Source organism: Penicillium alfredii (genome assembly GCF_028826965.1).
Source record: "Penicillium alfredii strain IBT 34128 chromosome Unknown utg000009l_segment0_segment0, whole genome shotgun sequence".
Taxonomy (NCBI): domain Eukaryota; kingdom Fungi; phylum Ascomycota; class Eurotiomycetes; order Eurotiales; family Aspergillaceae; genus Penicillium; species Penicillium alfredii.
The window spans coordinates 128679-145339 of record NW_026622706.1 but is presented as its reverse complement, the minus strand read 5'-3'; the positions used below and the strand labels follow the sequence as shown (position 1 = coordinate 145339).

The 16661-nt window shown below is 50.5% G+C and overlaps 5 protein-coding genes across 5 annotated transcripts; all 5 read right to left on the bottom strand.

The window, feature by feature from the left end:
* Window positions 1-65: 65 nt before the first annotated feature.
* On the bottom strand, window positions 66-1034 carry NUU61_005961 (amidohydrolase family protein; the record flags this gene model as incomplete). The annotated part of the gene is made up of 1 exon (XM_056656489.1): window positions 66-1034. One exon carries the CDS (start codon window positions 1032-1034, stop codon window positions 66-68), a length of 969 nt encoding a protein of 322 aa, XP_056509289.1.
* Window positions 1035-2944: 1910 nt separating this feature from the next.
* Window positions 2945-4174, bottom strand: NUU61_005960 (putative C2H2 finger domain protein; the record flags this gene model as incomplete). Its single annotated transcript, XM_056656488.1, has 1 exon — window positions 2945-4174. The coding sequence occupies one exon, from the start codon at window positions 4172-4174 to the stop codon at window positions 2945-2947; it is 1230 nt and encodes a 409-aa protein (XP_056509288.1).
* A 1473-nt stretch (window positions 4175-5647) lies between these two features.
* NUU61_005959 (pleiotropic drug resistance family ABC transporter) lies at window positions 5648-10342 on the bottom strand (the record flags this gene model as incomplete). Its single annotated transcript, XM_056656487.1, has 5 exons — window positions 5648-6077; window positions 6143-6606; window positions 6675-8156; window positions 8207-9719; window positions 9783-10342. 5 exons carry the CDS (start codon window positions 10340-10342, stop codon window positions 5648-5650), a joined length of 4449 nt encoding a protein of 1482 aa, XP_056509287.1.
* A 650-nt stretch (window positions 10343-10992) lies between these two features.
* Window positions 10993-12308, bottom strand: NUU61_005958 (uncharacterized protein; the record flags this gene model as incomplete). The annotated part of the gene is made up of 2 exons (XM_056656486.1): window positions 10993-11659; window positions 11773-12308. The coding sequence occupies 2 exons, from the start codon at window positions 12306-12308 to the stop codon at window positions 10993-10995; spliced, it is 1203 nt and encodes a 400-aa protein (XP_056509286.1).
* Window positions 12309-14548: 2240 nt separating this feature from the next.
* Window positions 14549-16249, bottom strand: NUU61_005957 (arylsulfotransferase family protein; the record flags this gene model as incomplete). The annotated part of the gene is made up of 3 exons (XM_056656485.1): window positions 14549-15513; window positions 15567-15632; window positions 15685-16249. The coding sequence occupies 3 exons, from the start codon at window positions 16247-16249 to the stop codon at window positions 14549-14551; spliced, it is 1596 nt and encodes a 531-aa protein (XP_056509285.1).
* Between the last annotated feature and the right edge of the window lie 412 nt (window positions 16250-16661).

Here is a 16661-nt window from a genome sequence, read left to right as displayed (position 1 = left end):
CCTGACATATTGAATCATTCCTCCCAACTGATTTCACCGAGACATGCATGTCCCTCAGAAAATATCTAGGGGCGTTTCGCCGTGACACGCAGCAAATTCTCCGCGTTCTTATATGCGAACAACTCTAGATCCTCCCCTATAATCAAGCCACTCTCCTCGATCTCACGGAAGAATGCCAGTCCCTTCTCATTCGCCGAGAACGGATAGTCAACGCTGTACAGCACATGCTCAATTGACGTGGACTTCAACAAACAAGCCAGTGGATTCAGCGAAAACATGCCACTGGTTGTGATCCAGATATTATTCTTCCACACCTCCCTCAAGCTCCGTTGCCGTGCGCCCCACCGCTCCGAGATAGTGAAGATGCGGTCGATCTGAAACGGGAGCATCTCGCCCATATGCCCGATCACAACCTTGAGCCTGGGGAAACGATCAAAGAGCCCGCTGGCGAACAGTCGCAGAATATGGTGTCCCGTCTCCGTGTGCCATGCCCACCCGTACGCGCTCAGCGCCACCGCGACCGAGTCGTCGTAGTTCCCCTTGTAGTGCTCCAGCATTGAATCAGATGCGAATGTCGGGTGAATGTAGATCGGCACGTCCAGTTCTTGTGCCGTCTCGAACACTGTCCAGAACTGCTCGTCGTCGTAGAACTGTCCGTTCAGATGGTTTTCCACTAACGCGCCCACGAATCCTAGCTCCTTCACACAGCGCTCTAGTTCTTTTGCGGCAGCTGCTGGCTCGCCCATTGGGAGCATTGCAAAGCCCGCCAGTCGGGTGGGGTTTCGGGAGACAGCAGCAGCGAGGTCATCGTTTGCTACCGCACAAATCGAAGGCGGTATGTCCCCGGGTCCATGGGAGATCACTTGGAGCGACACATTGCCCTTGTCCAAATCCTTGATGCGACCCTCGCCGAGCTCCTCGAGCTTCGTGCGGATATGCGGTGGGAATTTTGCGTAATGCTCGCGAGCCTCTACGCTAACTTCGCTGACTTTAGGCGAGGTAAAGTGTTCCTCGAGTGTGATGAGAGGAAGCATGTTCGTGGCGGGTGTTGGTATGGGAAAATTGCAATTGACTTGACGGTGGATAAGAGGCGCACGACGCGACTTAAATAAGTCTGATGCTGTCGCTGTCGTACTAACTCCGGTCGCGATCCTATGTCCGGCCCCACGACGCACATCATCTAAGGGCCATGTCGATAGAGGCTTTGATTCCACGGCGTCTTGTGCATCACTCGAGTTTAGGAAGCTGCTGGTCGTGAATTCTGTCTGACATGATATATGTGATAGGTTGCTATGATATTCTGTGCTGCGACCATCTGCCGTGCGGGAAATGAAGGATGGAGATGTGAGAATGGTCCGTGAGAAGGGGAACAATGGAGTTCTCTTAACCCCGGTAAATCCACTAACTCCAAGCAAACTGAAGACATGTCAACATGATATGGGAGGATTCCATTCCAATAACCAGCGCTGGTTTTGGGCTGGTCGACACCGTGATGCTCTCATAGGATAGACAATTTAGTCATTTAGATCCTGCAGTTATATCCTAGGGAGCTTGTGGTCAAAAAACTCGGATAAATTGACAAATTGTTAGCGTGGAATTACAAGTGTTGACTCGAAGTGGCAGGCGAAAAATTGACAAAACAAGTAAAATTAAAGATCAACTCGAGAGAACCTTGGATAAGCTTATTTCAAATTCCCAAGGTTGCTTGAGGTCCACTGTCCACTGTATATAACCCTCCCCCCCCTAAAGCAACCTCTGAAGCTTGTTTGAGTAGACAAGCTTGTAGGACTGAGGATGGGAGTACTATTGCAATTTGCCAGTACGATTTATGCAAGGAACAGGACAACTTAAAGGTGAAGGATTAATAAATGAACGGGATCTAATAAGGAAGGAACTTGAGCTATGAGCAATTGCTTATTTCCTGGCATTTTGGTCGACTACACTAATCCACTATCCAACCTTTGATACAGTATTATAGTCCATGAAACAAGGCTCTGCACTATGTCCAACTATACGCCCAAGAGATGTGGATTCACTTTTTACGCGGGTCAACGGGGGGAAATCTTGAATCCTATGATGCAAACCGGCAAAACCCACACCCACCTCATACGGGGCAACTTTCAAAGGACGAGACCATGGCCACTGGACCCTAACCAAAGACTCGGGATCTGGCAAAATGCCAAAGACCGAAGACCATGCTATCTTCTGCGTCATTGATCCACCAGGCACGTCGGACTCACCGAATCCAGGCTCGCCAACCCTAATCTATACTCTATTCTGGGGACTCCCAAGCTTTCCCAGTTCATCTGCCAGACCATGATGTTTTGGTAGGGCAGAGTCGTGGCTGGATCAGCTTACTTCTTTTAATTACCTTTCCTTGGAATTCTGCAAATTGGGGCCATGTCGATCATCTATGGACAGTACACGTGTGCCAGGCTTGCAAATCTGGTACTTGGGGTCTTCCGTGGGGGGTCACCGAGTAATCCCGAGAGATCTGGTGCCTCGCAAGTTGTCACTGCACTTTTTACCTCCGCTCGCAAGGCTATCGTGTCTCTGCATATTCCTAATGCGGGTTAGGGCCACTGCCCTGGCTTATCATTGGCACGGATTCATCACTAGGCTCGCGCAATGCACATAGTTTTCTCCACTGGGATCATCCTCGTCACCTTAGTCTCAGAATGTGTGTAAACTACAGACTATAGACTCGAAACACTGAACAGATCTTGAACTCATTATCGTAATTGGATACCATATGTTTCTTGGATGGCATCTTGAAAATTATATACTGACATATATGCACAAGGAAAGTCATTGTCGTGGACCCCTACACCGACCACAAAGGAAATAGAAACCCAATTCCTCTGCCAACACCAAGCCATAAACCAAATCTAGGCACAGAAAAGAGAAGAAATTAAATACATGTTGGAAAAATACAAATCAAGGGTCAGTAATGACCCGCGATTTTCAGTCGACACTGGCCATCGACAAGCGTGAGAATGCCCTCGCGGAGCCCCCAGTCGCGCAACGCAAGATCCTCAGCCTCCTCGCCAAGGGAATGAAGATCATCACGTTCAAAATGGCGGCCCACATGCTCCATGCGGGCGTCCCAGCTGCCCTCTCCAGAAAATACTTCGTGACAGAAGCCACAGTGGCTCCGGGTAGGCTGTTGGCGCAGGCCGTGCCAGCAGCGCTGGCGCACGGCCTCGAGCCCGGCTTCAAAGTCCGCACGCTCGGCGTCGGTAGGCTTGCGCCGGCGCCCGAGCTGCAGCCAGGGCGCATGCATGCGGCGGTGGTGTTGCGTGAAGAGATCTTTGCGGTTGAAGTCGTTGGGCTGGCCCAAGGGCGAGGACCCGCGGTTGCATGGCGAGACAGCCGGCGAGGAGGGGTCCTTGGATTTGTGTGCTTCCACGTTGCACTTGCCCACATCGCACCGGTAGAAGCCCAGCTGGATATGTTGTGACGAGACGTGACGCTTCCACTCGTTCTTCGACACAAACGTGCTGTCGCACCCGTACGGCGCAAAGCTGCACACAAACACCCGCTGCGAGTCATCGTTGTCGGTGATAACTATGCCCTGGCGGCGACAGCTGCGGCCTGCTCTGGACTTGGGTCGTCTTCCGGGCTTGCATACCCGTGAGTTCGGGGTAAACCGGCCCTGTGACCGCTTCGGTGCTTGGGCCAGGGCCTTCACCTCGGAGTACATCTGGGGTGACCAGTGCTGTTCAGGAGTCACAGTGCGGCTCGACTGCACCTCGTAGGCACGAAACTGGGGTAAGATATTGGAATCAACTAGACTGTCCGGCACCGGGTGCTCAACCCCGGTGACGGGTTCTGTGGGCTGGAAGGACGGCGAGTTGGAGCAGGTCATGGCAGAGACGCAGCCGCTTTTGCTACTGCAGGGGCTCTGTGGGCTGGAAATGGGGGATAGACCGCTATTCAAAGGAGAGAGTTGGTTTGTATAGGGATGCATGTCGGGATAGTACCCCATCCAGTACGGCGAGCTGTCTCCATTCCACCGAGATTGCACCGACAGGGACATGTCACAGCTCTTGATCGGCTCAATCGGGGAGAGAGGGTAATGGAACTGCAAAGCCCGGGTGACAAAGGGGTGGTCGGCCGGCAACGATGTATCCCAGGCATCGTAGAATGTTGATGGCATACTGCACGGCGCCATATTGTAAGGCATGTCATAGAATTGTGGATAGTAATCCATGATTTTGAGATATAGATCGAGTGATTCCGATTTTCCGTCGACTGCAGGAATCAATACCAGGAGTACGATAGAAAAATAAAATTATTCAAGCCCAGGACTCGAGCGAGGTAGATTGTGTTTATTATACTTACTCGAGGCGGCAATGCAAGCCCCGTTGAGACCCAGCGGGCCCAGCGTCTTGAGACCTGAGTCGCATCGCCGACGACGGCTTTTAGGGTTGTCCAACGTTGTCTGGCAGTGGGTCGTCCTTGTAGACGGACCCACTGAGTCTCACAGAAGAGATTAAAAAAAAAAAAAACAGAAATTGAAAAACTAAACATCACAAAAGGAACAATTAGCCCGGTTTCTCCAGCGCCGATCTGCCAAGCCCCGCCAATCCGCAAAACCCTAACCTCGACCGAGCCGACGAGGGACGGAGATCGCAGCGCTAACGCTTTCTGTTGTTTGGACCCCAAAGAGATTGTCGCTTGTCCCTTTGAATGCTTTTCTGCCCCCAGACACTATTGCACTTCGCCTCCTTTTCCTTTCCTTCTGCCGTTTTGCCCTGAATTATCCTCCTTCCTTTTTCGTTTCAAAATGATCTACTTGGCGCATCTCCCTGTAGAAGGCATTGCAAGGGCTTCACTCAAGTTAAATGAAATGAAAATTACAAAAGAAATAAAAAAAAATTTCAACGCCAACCTGCCCCTGGATTCTTAACATCGCCTGCATAGTTTCGCATTCAGAGGGGGACCTTGCAGACACATTGGCATCATTTGCGGGAAATCAAGGATTTCCTGAACTCGTCCCAAAACATCCGACTCTAACGACCGTAACATCAAACCGCCCCCATTGACACACGATTCCTTGACGAAACCGATACCGAGGGGGTGGGGATGAAGTACAGTTTAACCTCCGAGGTATTCGACAGGCTCCACCCTTGGTAATATAATTATATAATATTCTGCCAGGCAGAAAACTTATCATTCGTATATAAACATAGCTAATATTCAGTATATCAGCTATCCTCCCTATTTATATTCTTCGAAATACTATAAGGTAATCCCTGTGAGCTCACTGATATACTTTATTCTAGTTTCTGCTATATAGTTATAGCTTTATTTACTAAAACTAGACGGTCAATGAATGGCGGTGTAGAGGCAAGAGTGGACCCTGTCGAATACTTGAGAGGTCCCATTATACATGGACGGGATGTGGACACGTCCATCTGCGGGTCGTCCCTTCCTTGGCTTAATGGGTGACAGGGCGTACACAGCACACATAATTCTAGAAAGGGTGTGAAGCTGCGAGAAAGGTTGGGTCGAAAATGCCCTCGATTTTAGGGTTGCCCTAATTCCTTTGACGATTTCTATCTCCGACATACGCCGAGCTAACGCAACATGACTCATGGCCATGTGGCAGTGAGAATCATCCAAACCGCCCCCACTAGCGGCTCTATCTGGCTTTGGATCGCCCACGGCCAATCGCATGTTTGGGTACTCGGATGAGCCAATAAAAGGATATGGCCGCCACAATGTTAAAGCCGACGTAGGCGAACAGTAGACCAACATTGCGCCAGTGTTCTGAGTACGGCATATTGAGACTGAGCAAAAACTGGTCTGTCCGGGACATGGAGCAAATTTTGCAATCTACCGAATCCCTGGGATTGTAGAGCTTGCCCTTGGACACGTTAATGTACGGGTCGAGATAATCCGCGCAGCTTTGCCCGGGTGGCGGCGAAACTTTGAGTAGCTCGATATCGGAACATTGCACCGTGGTCCCCGTCAAGCCTGTCGAGAGGACCGCCGAGACGAGATAGGTGAATGGCGACACACGGTACATGAAAATCCAAAATCCCGGCAGTTGGGCTGGGTTCGCAAGTACCCTGGAATGTGTTAGCGCGTCTTCTATCCCTGCCCAGTTAGGAATGGCGGGCTCCCATGAACTTGCCCGTTGAAGATCAAGCATAGCGAGAATAGCAACTGCGCAATATTGCTTCCAGTCTCGGGCTGCTCAATTCCTGCAATCATCATTGAACTAAACGTGGATGTGAACAGCATAAAGACCACGATGAGTAGGAACATGGTGCCGCTGCGTTCTATCACCATGTCACTCGGCTTGGCGTTGCGATAGAGTCCAATTGGATAGTACCATGAGAAAAATATTGGCACCGACATAAGGATGTTCCACGGGATTTCAACAAAAATACTGGCCAACATGAATGCCTTCCACGAATAGGCCTTGGACGGTCGTTCTCGGGCCTCGTACAGAGCCCGTTGCGTCACGAAGCTTGGCATCATTTGCTGTACCAAATTGGGGAAGATGATAAGAAGCATGAAAATGGCAAACATTTGATTCTGTAGCCCTTGGATGCTATTGGGCATACGCCAAAAAGTGAATCCAATGAAGATTGGCTGTCAGAGAAAAGATGAAATGGTTAGTACAACGCAGTCAGCGTTGCAAGAGAAATCGGGTCACTCACTGGGATAATACACATGGCAGCTTTGGAGTAGAGATACGATGGGCTTCGCCAGTATTGCTCAAACATGCGTTGGATACACACAAGAAACTGATACCATAGGGGCATGGCGAACTCCCCATAACCGGTAGTCGGCGGAGGCACGGGGTTTTTTTGCAGCTCCTCATTCATTTGAGCCAACTCGCGTCGCACCTCAGCCCGTTCTGGGCTCTTGGTCCATTCGTCAGCCCAGTCACGGTCTGCGTGAGATCCTGGTGCAGCACCAATAACCTCCAGCATCCATTCGGCTGGGTTGGCGTTGGTGGGACATTTCAGAGACCCCTTGTTCTGGAAGTACTGGATCAGGGTCTCCATGTTAGGACCAAGCTCACCAAAGTAGACTGTGCGGCCGCCCTTAGCGAGGAAGAGCAGTCGGTCGAATTGCTGCATAAGCATAGCCGAGGGCTGATGGATCGTGCACAAAACGGCTTGCCCATGATCAGCCAGCTTCCGCATTAACGTGCAGATTGACCACGCCGTTTGGCTATCCAGGCCGGAGGTGGGCTCGTCGAAGAATAAAAGCAAATCCGGCTTGGCTGCGATCTCCACCCCAATTGTCAAGCGCTTGCGCTGCTCGACATTGAGACCCTCGCCAAGAACTCCCACCACAGCCTCGGAATATTCTTCCATGCCCAGCATTTTGATCACTTCCTCAACGTACGCTAGTTTCTCCTTCCGTGGAACGCCAGCCGGCTGTCGAAGCAAAGCGCTAAAGATGAGAGCCTCGCGCACGGTACTAGTCTCGAGATGCAAATCCTGTTGTTGGACGTAACCGGTCTTCCGCTGAAACGAGTCGTCTCGCAGTCGTCCGTCCACAAGCATTTCGCCTGTAATGGCTCCCATAGTCACTCGGTTCGCCAGTACATCTAGTAACGATGTCTTGCCGGCACCTGTCACACCCATCAATGCGGTGAGCGTTCCAGGCTTCACCCACCCATCCACGCCATCCAGGATTCGACGGGGATTGCCTTTAATCTTGATGTCGTAGCAGACATTCTGCCAGTGGAAAATGGCCGTTTGTCGAGCAATGTTGGCTGTTTTATCTTGAAGTTCAACAGCTACCGCAGTCTTCCTCTCTGAAGAAGTATCTTCCGGGTCATCTTTGCGAATCTTCTTGGCAAAGGCCGGAATTTTGCCGCGAGGAAAGACCAGGATTTCGCCCTTGGACGGCTTCGCCCGAACCAGCTCGCTGCTGACCACGTATGCCACCAAGAAGAAGACAAAAAAGGCACAGAGAATACCAAAGTTTCGCCACAAATGTGACGCGTAGTAGTGGAAAGTCGTGTTGATATATGCATCGCCGTCAACGATAGCCTCTCCTGCTTTTGCTCCCTTTTGCGAGCAGACCTTTGAGCTAAGAGGGGCGTTCGGGTAACTCGGAACGAACTGAACACATTTCCAAGGCTTGTTGCTGAACTCGTTGATCATCAAGGATTCGAAGGCATACTGAAACCTATCAGCATATTGGGATACGCAAAAGGATCAGGGACCCCTACAGCAATCGGGTTCAAATAGTTCAGCCAGCGGAACCACGGGTGCATATCTCGCACAGGGATGGTGAACCCGGTATAGATGACCAGAATCATCATAAATATTGACGATGGAACCATCGCTTGGGCCATAGAGTGTGAAATGGCACCGATCCATCGGAAGATGTTAGACATGACGAGTGTGGTGGTGAACGAAAACAGAAAAAAGACAAAGAAATGACCCGGGGTACGGCGAAGATTAGGTATGAAGTAAATAATCAGATTGAAGAGAATTGCAACCAAGACCTTAGCCGGCAACTCGACAATGTAGGAGCTGATGGCTTCCGCTGATGGGTGATACAGGGCGTACTTTGCATGCTTCTCCACGATAGGACGTTGCTGCCACAGTGTCAGAATTTCCAGGGAGCTTGAAAAGGCATTCAAAAGGATGGCGAAAAAGAGCAACGCGCCGCGCTGGAAGAAGCTACCGGTGTCGTTGTCCAAATTGTAGAAAACACTGGCGATGATGAGGCCCATGATGTTGTTACCAACTACAGAGGCGATTGTCATGCTCATATCACCACGTAGACGCAGGAACCCTCGCCACAAACACAAGCGGATCTGCATGGGGTATGAAAGCGTGTAGGGAGATCCAGCACGAGTACCCTGGACCTTCTCGGCTGCACGGGAGCGGCTGAACTCATCGAACTTGGGTCCGCCTGTAGGGTTCGCAGATCGACTTGCTTCGATCGCTGCCAGTAGCTGTTTTCTTTCGGAGCTAGCCTTCCATCGCTCGGCAAATTCGTCCGGCGTGCGCGGCACTCGATGTTCGAATCCCGGACGGACGAGACGCTCGGAAGAGCTAGTCAGAGAGGTAAGAAAGTCGGCCGTGGTTTGCCTCTCCGGGCATTCAAAACCCATGTCGGCAAAGAAACGTCGAGCATCCTCAGCCCTTCCAAAATATATTTGTCGGCCCTCGTAAAGCACCACGGCTTTGTCAAAAATCTCGTAGATGGACTGGCTGGCTTGGTAGATGGCGACGACAGCCGTAGAACCGCTGTAGTCTGTCGATAAACGGAGATTGCGGACAAATTCCAGCGCCGTGGAGCTGTCAAGCCCACGGGTGCTATTATCCCAGCACTGTAGCGGGCTGCCGCACAAGGTAGTTTCGGCGATACTGACTCGCTTCCTCTCGCCACCAGATACCCCTCGAATAAACTCGTTGCCTACCCGTGTGTTCATGGTATGTGTCAGGCCCAACATTGCCATGACCACATCCCGCATGTGGATCGCATATTGTTCTCGCGTCACCCCGGGGAGGCGGTTACTCGGTGCTCTTGCATGGGCTGCAAACAACAAAGTGTCGGCGGCCGTCAACTGCGGGAAATGGATCTCTGTTTCAGCTTGGTAAATGACCTCGCCTCGGAATCGACTGTGCATTTCGTCCCACGAGATCCCCTCGTATTGCACGTCTGCGCCGTCGTCAATGTAGAGGCCGTGGGTTTCGCCGGCAATTGTTTTGAGGAAGGTGGAGCATCCACTGGCCATCCGTCAATATGTCTCCACTTCACTTCACATATCTCGGGCATGCCGTGAAACTTACCTTCCTGGGCGGCCTAGAACTACCAGCATCTCTCCGCTGTCGACCAAGCCTTCAAAATCTCGCAGAATATCGATGCGCACTTTCTTGCCATACCCCAGTGCACCCAAAAGCCATTTCGCACCTTTCAGCCAGATATTGGCAAAGTTCATCTGGTAGTCGGCCGCGGTGCCATAGCCAAACACATTGAGATTCCGAAACGAAACGCCAGCGGTTCGACGTGGGTAGCGATCAGGATCACGCGAGGTCAACTGTAGCAGGTTCTTGACCCATTTGCGGGACTTGAACTGATCGGAGTTGGGATCGAGCTCGGGGTCCTTCGCTGGATCGAGAAAGGTATTGATTTCGTTCTTGGTCGTATCTCCGACACCGGATTGGTGTGACAGGTGCGAGATGCTGCGGGCCAGCGAGGCAATCTGCTTGGAGCGGTCCTCCTCCGACTGAATTGTATCGGAGCTGTGGTCTTCGATGTGGTCATCTTGGATGTACCCCAGCTGCTGTCCCACCAGACTAGCTGCCGCCGATCCTCCTCCAAATGGAGCGGGGGGCTGTGGTGCTGTCATTGTAGAGATCGAGCTATTGCATTTAGGACAGAAAGGAAAGATGAAGAACAGGAATGGGCGGCCGATGAGATGAAATATGAGAGTCTTGGGGGAAGCACGGGTCGGAAACACCAGCATCCGGTCATCCACACATCATCGCTTCCCCGGACTGTCCTTCTCTCAGATCTACAAAAACCTCCCGATTGTGCTGTGATCCACGGTTACATTCTTTGACCGCCGCGAGGCAGGGATGGATCTCCCGATCGACTCGGTCCCGGATCCATACTCTCCGAGAAAGGATCTTGTGGAAAACACAGTTCCATCGCCTCCAAGATTCGATTTCTCTATGGAATGTGAGAGCTCTCCAAGAACCACGTCCCCAGTGATTGGGCGCGTATCGCCATCGTATTCCAACGGCCCCACGTTGGGGTCCACGGAGCAATGAACCCGATCGGGACAGCTTGAGATGCTGTTGCGTTGGATGAACAGTCTCCGAGTCAGAGATCGTCTCGGTATGCTGGTCTGTTCGAACCTGGGTTATGCTCGGAAAAAGAAAACATCGCATCCGACAGGGTCTAACAGGGTCCACATGTAGAGACGTCATTTCTGCCCGAGTCTATAGTATATCTTTGTATCTTTCCCCACCTCCTGTATAATCATCTTGGACAACCTCACATACAACAATAATTGCACTCCTCCATCACCCCTCTCTCGTCGGCATCCCGCACTTTGGGATCCTGACTCAGAGTGACCGCAACTTTCATTGCCGGGCTGCCTTCGCCATCCATGTCATAGTCCAGACACATCCATTCCTTGTCTGGAAGTCCCTTCTTGATGTGCGGAGTGATCCTGTTCTCGGACCCCCTTAAAATCTCGGTCACATTGGCTGCGTTGGTGTCTTTCAAGCCTTCTTCATCGCCACCGAAGACCCCGATCATTTTCATATCCAAATTGGACCCTGTGCCTTGCGGTCGACCAAAACTGGCGAAAAAGCTCGGCGCCGTGATAGTTAGGCTACCGATCGCTGGAGAAGTAGCGTCCCTCTTTCGCTTCTGGGTTCTCTTGGTCTTTTTCTCGTTCGCATCGGCCACTTTGACCAATATGTGGGCCAAGTTGTAGCCCAACGCCTCGGCTCCGTACTGCTTCCCAAGAGCCTCGCTGGGCGTTTTTATAACATCCATAATCTCCTTTTCTCGTTCGTCCATCTCTTTTTTTTTGGCCTCCGTTTCCTTGGCTAGGATATCATTCTCGTAGACTTCGTAGGCCTCTTCGAGTATGTCTTCTGCCTGCCATTTGATATCGACGTTCTCTTTGTAGCCCACGGGCTGGTACCGTTGTCTTTCTCGGATCAAGTTATCGAAGTAGGGGTGATGTTCCTTTCTCAATTTATCGTCAAAGTCAATCATGGCTGCGTCGTAATATGCTCTGCCCAGTTTGACTTTTTTTTGAACTCCTTGGTTTGATCATCATCGTCCTTCATCTCCTTCACCTTCTTTTCCATGGTCTCCAATTTCTCCTTCCATTCGCCTTGAATGCTGAGATTTTCTCTGAATTTCTTCAATAACTCCGGGGCCTTCAATTTGTAGTCCATCTCCTTCGTGTGACGGTCAATATCACTCACTATCAGCTCATTCCGAGTGAAACTGATATCCCCAATGGTATAAGTGTGATTCAGAACAATAGCTAGGAGAACCGTGCCGATTCCAAACATCATTCCGGTGCCTAACCAGCACGGGATAGTCGTACAATGAGCCAACCCAACGGCAGCCGCACCATAGCAGGTTCCAATGACCGGTGGAATCATCCCTCCGGGCGTATATCTCTTCACAAGCGTATCTTCGGGCTGGTGATGTAAAGTGCTGAGGTCATTTGGTGCGCGAATGTCAAGATCTGTGGTCGTGGAGGTGGATAAATGGCTTGCGGGGCGCGCGACGCAGATATGAATCAGGCAAAATATAACGGCGAGAAGGGTTTGTGATAATCGCATGTTGGATGGGTAAGGGACGGTCGAGGGCCGCCAAACAAATTAGAAGTATTCAATCCAGTGATTGTTTTGAACGGATGTCAAGATGAGAGGAAAGAGAGATGTGTAGCAGGCTGCAAATCGACTTCGTTATCATTTATGTCATAGAAACAGGTTGTGGTGTTGGTTTATATATGGCAGTGCCGAAGCAGATCCCTGGGGCCCCATGACATGGCCTCTGGGGCTTCGAATATCATTAGCACGCAATCGTTCCTTCTAGCTATCAATGATTCACGTATCGCTAGCGCTAGCCTAACATGCCGTTGGAACCGCCCCATATGTACTTGCCACAGGGTTTCGGAACCGATCTACTGTGGAAAGGAAGGAATTTTATGCGATGTTTAGCAATCCCTAAGCCTACCTAGGTAAAGTTTAGCCCACGACATACCATCCTTATGAGCAACGTCCGTTTCAGGAAGATCTTCTTTGTTGTCTCCCAACGGTCCGGTCAGTGAAATAAATCCCCAAGCACGATCGGTGGAGGCGGAGGATTCCATGGCACCAAAAGTTTGAAGCTAAGAACGAAGCTCCGCTGGGGCGCTGAAGGCGCAACTGCTTTGATAAATTACGAGATCGAGCTTCAGCTTGGCAGGTTACATTTGATATCTTATATCCGGGTTATCTATATTAATCTATTCTATGTTACAAACCTTCATGTACGCTGCTATAACTTTCAATCACGAGAAAGATTCCAAGGGTCTATCAAGGTTACTTGTGAAGAGGGTTAAGCGAATATCTTAAAACGCTTGGGGCAAACTAGTGCAGATAAAACTGCTTGGCATTATTAGAAAGTATAAGTAATTAATACTCTCAAGAATTGTGGATATTTAATTTCGTCACTAATGGTTAGTTGGTAAACGGGTCTAACTTCTGTTGGAATCCTAGATCCTCAGATTTTAGACCCTTGACATGACTAGAATCGAAGTATATTCTTAGTGCCATTGCAAGGCGTGACCTTAGTCAAGTGGTTGATGATGAGCATCAAATGACGCTGAAAGCCTTGTATATATATGATGGTCATAGCAAAACTCTGAAATGATGACTTGTGCTGTTTTTGCTAAGCCATGAAGATCCTAGATCGATTAATGGGCCTAGTTGGATTTAATTTCCTTTTTCGTTCTGCTTATTATAAAAATTCGAATTTTTCATTTTAAGAATCCTCAAAATGTCTCTATTATGATCCAAGAATGTCATACTTGGGTACTATCGGTAGGAGTTGCTTTAGCATACAGAACCAGGCGATATAGGCAACTAACTGCTCTGCTAAGACTTTCAAATTCATTATACAAACACTTGACCAATGATTTGCTTATTATATGATGCATGCCAAACAAAAATAACGTGCTAGGCTGTGAAGTCAGATTAGCATACGTATTGCCTCAAGAGACATCCTTCTCGAAGGAGTGTTCCTGCAGGATCGCTCTGACGCTCTGATCTATACCCCATTGCTCACCCGCCATTGGCGACTAGCCTGAATTCAAAAATGATTAGGAATTTCGGGAAGTGTTGGGGCCGATGGTGTACGGTATCCGAAGTACAATCATATACATTATGTACTTTGCCATAGAAAGAACCTACAAAAGGGTAAATCTCCAATTATTGCGTTTAAATTTATTTACTAAGTTCTAACTTATTAATTATAGTCTCAAACCATGAAAATCAGGACGCCAGCCATCACATAACTTAAATAAGAGTTGTTTGTGATATTCTATCGCCTCCAACGAATATTGTCTCAACATATGAAATCAAATCATGGCGCAACTAGTGACAACAATCATCACCAGCCAAGAAATCTCAGAACAACTATGACTGCCTCGGCAACGGAATATACTCTGTACGGAACCTTCTATGTACTTTGTTTTCCAGTGGCTTTCTTTCCAGTGGCTCTTAGTCTGTGCTTGGCATTATGATGTGATCAAAAGCTAACCCCCTTGGGAATGCAATTCTTCGTAGACCTGGAGATGGGTCCACAGGCCGAGATTTTTGTCCCTGAACACTGACATCAGACAGGCCGAGTCGCGTGCTCACCTACTGGATCGGCCAAGTAGACCTATAAAATGAATAGATTTTATAAGCCAAGATAGTTACGTAGGTATGTGAGGATCGTTGTGTGGATAGCCAAGCTCGTGCAGCGGTAGAGAGTGTGCCCGAGCAATACTGCCCTTTCTTCCTGCACAACTCACTTGCGTCATCCCAATCCGCTCTTACGCATGGAAGGCTTCCTGTCCGAGATGCAGGTCTGGTTCCATCGCTGATCCAGTTCCTGGGGTCACCACTTCCTCCTGAAGATGAGCGACTCGTGTCGTGGTAAGAACTCGACCACGAGCAGAAACGGCGTTGGCCACCACTACCTGGTATGAGTGGCTCGTCACCACAAACGAGGTCTCAAATCCGTCGCGTGGAGCTTCTCCCAGGTACGCACGGGATCCATAGCGGTCAGTCGCCCCATAGAACCGCCACACGGCTGTCTCGGTGTCGCCATTCCACGACACATACACCGCTGTGCCCGACGACGTCTTGTGCGCGACAATGGCAGGCTCCTCCATGGGGAAACCTGTCCAGTTGTATCGGAATGCACGGTAATTCTGGACGCCCTCGCCCAATGATCCTGAGTCCATGTACGCGTGAAAGATTGGGGTGCCATCCGCTCGGAATTCGGTAACGGCCCCCTCGGAGCCCCAGTTGACCAGGGCGTTGCCGTTGGCGAGGATCTGCGTGCTGCCCTGGGATTTTGCCAAGAGTCCATCGGGTGGTTGGAATGCCTGAACCACCCGCGCCGTCCAGGTCGCCGTGTTCACGGAAATAATTTTGCCCTGGGAAAACGGGTGTGTGTGGACTTCCTTGCCACGATGGTTCTCCGTTCCATGGGCGGAATTATCGAACAACGAAATAATTTCCTCGTGATCGCTCTGCTGGATAAAACGGGCATGATGTTGGAAACAGAACTCGACATTCGGGCCGAGCTCAAAGTCTGACCGGGTACCCCCCAGCCGCCAGATGATATCCCCGGTGGTGCCGTTGATCTTGTGCACCGCACAGGCGTCCCGCGCAGAGATCAGGTAGTTGCCCTCAGCATCCTTATCCACCGAGTTGATGTGGAAATAGTCCCATGCGTCCGACGAGTTGTAGCCTGCGCCTGCTTGACCAGGGTTGAGGGGAAGAATGGCCTCTGGGATAGAATCAGCCTCTCTTCAAGATGAGAAATGGGAAGCAGATACTCACCGTCTGGAGTGACATGCTCTAGACTCGACCACTCAAAGAGCAGCTCCCCGGTCTCGATATCCAGCTCTGCGGAATGTTAGCGGGAAGAGCCTCCCATTCTACTTTGCAGACAACATACCCTGGAAGATGGCGTCGACAATCCACTGCTGCTCTGGACTGGCACCCCACGGGCTGAGGTCCTTTGGAACGGGCTGATACACCTGCAGTAACGCGGTCTTCTCATTGATGACATGGAATTCATGTTTATCCATGAGTTTGTGGTTGCCCGCGCGCAGCTCTCGGATGGTCTCATACCGCTGGTTGAGGATTGTCGCATGACCGTGGCCATGACCATAGGCCGGGTTGTGATCGCCTTCAAAACTGAACAGCACATCCTGACCTCTCCATCGTGCCTTTTGGAAATTGGCGGTCCAGATGGAGTAGTAGGTATACCCCGACCAGACAAGCTCGCCATCATCGCGGAGGATGTACGGCGCTTCCTGGCGTGGACCATGCCACTGCGGGTCTGCCCATTGACCGGGGAACGGCGCGACAAAAAGATAGCCTTTCTCAACGTCGTTGGACGCCGGAATGGTGATATTCAGACGCGGTGGCGCCAGGTCTGTACGCGACTTGAATTGCCAGTCTGCAGCAGCCAACGGGATGAGCGCTGCCGCACAGGTGAGAGTCTCAAGAACCTTCATTCTTGCAATGAGGGGCACTAGACCAACGATCAGTCTCTCCGTTACCGTCCATAGTGTGCAGCAGAGGGTACATTAACCTTGGGTGGGTATTTTGCACTGGGAGATATTTCTCGTTTGAACTGCGAGTTTGAATCACACTTGGTAGAGAGCAAAATGATTTCATACCCCTCGATCGCGGGGCTTTATATACAGCACCCTCATGTAGTTGTGTGCGATAATGTGCGAGAGCCGACGGATGTCGTGCTTGGGATGAACATCGCGCCCTTCCCGATTGAGTGCCCGCTTTTTGCAGGGCTTTTGGTGAGCCTCCACACTGCACGTCTCTCGGGGGTTTCACGCGAATCGCAAATCTCCGAGGCTCGGTTAGCGTTGATCGAATTCCCACAGTCAACCTTTAAGTTTCTTTGCGACC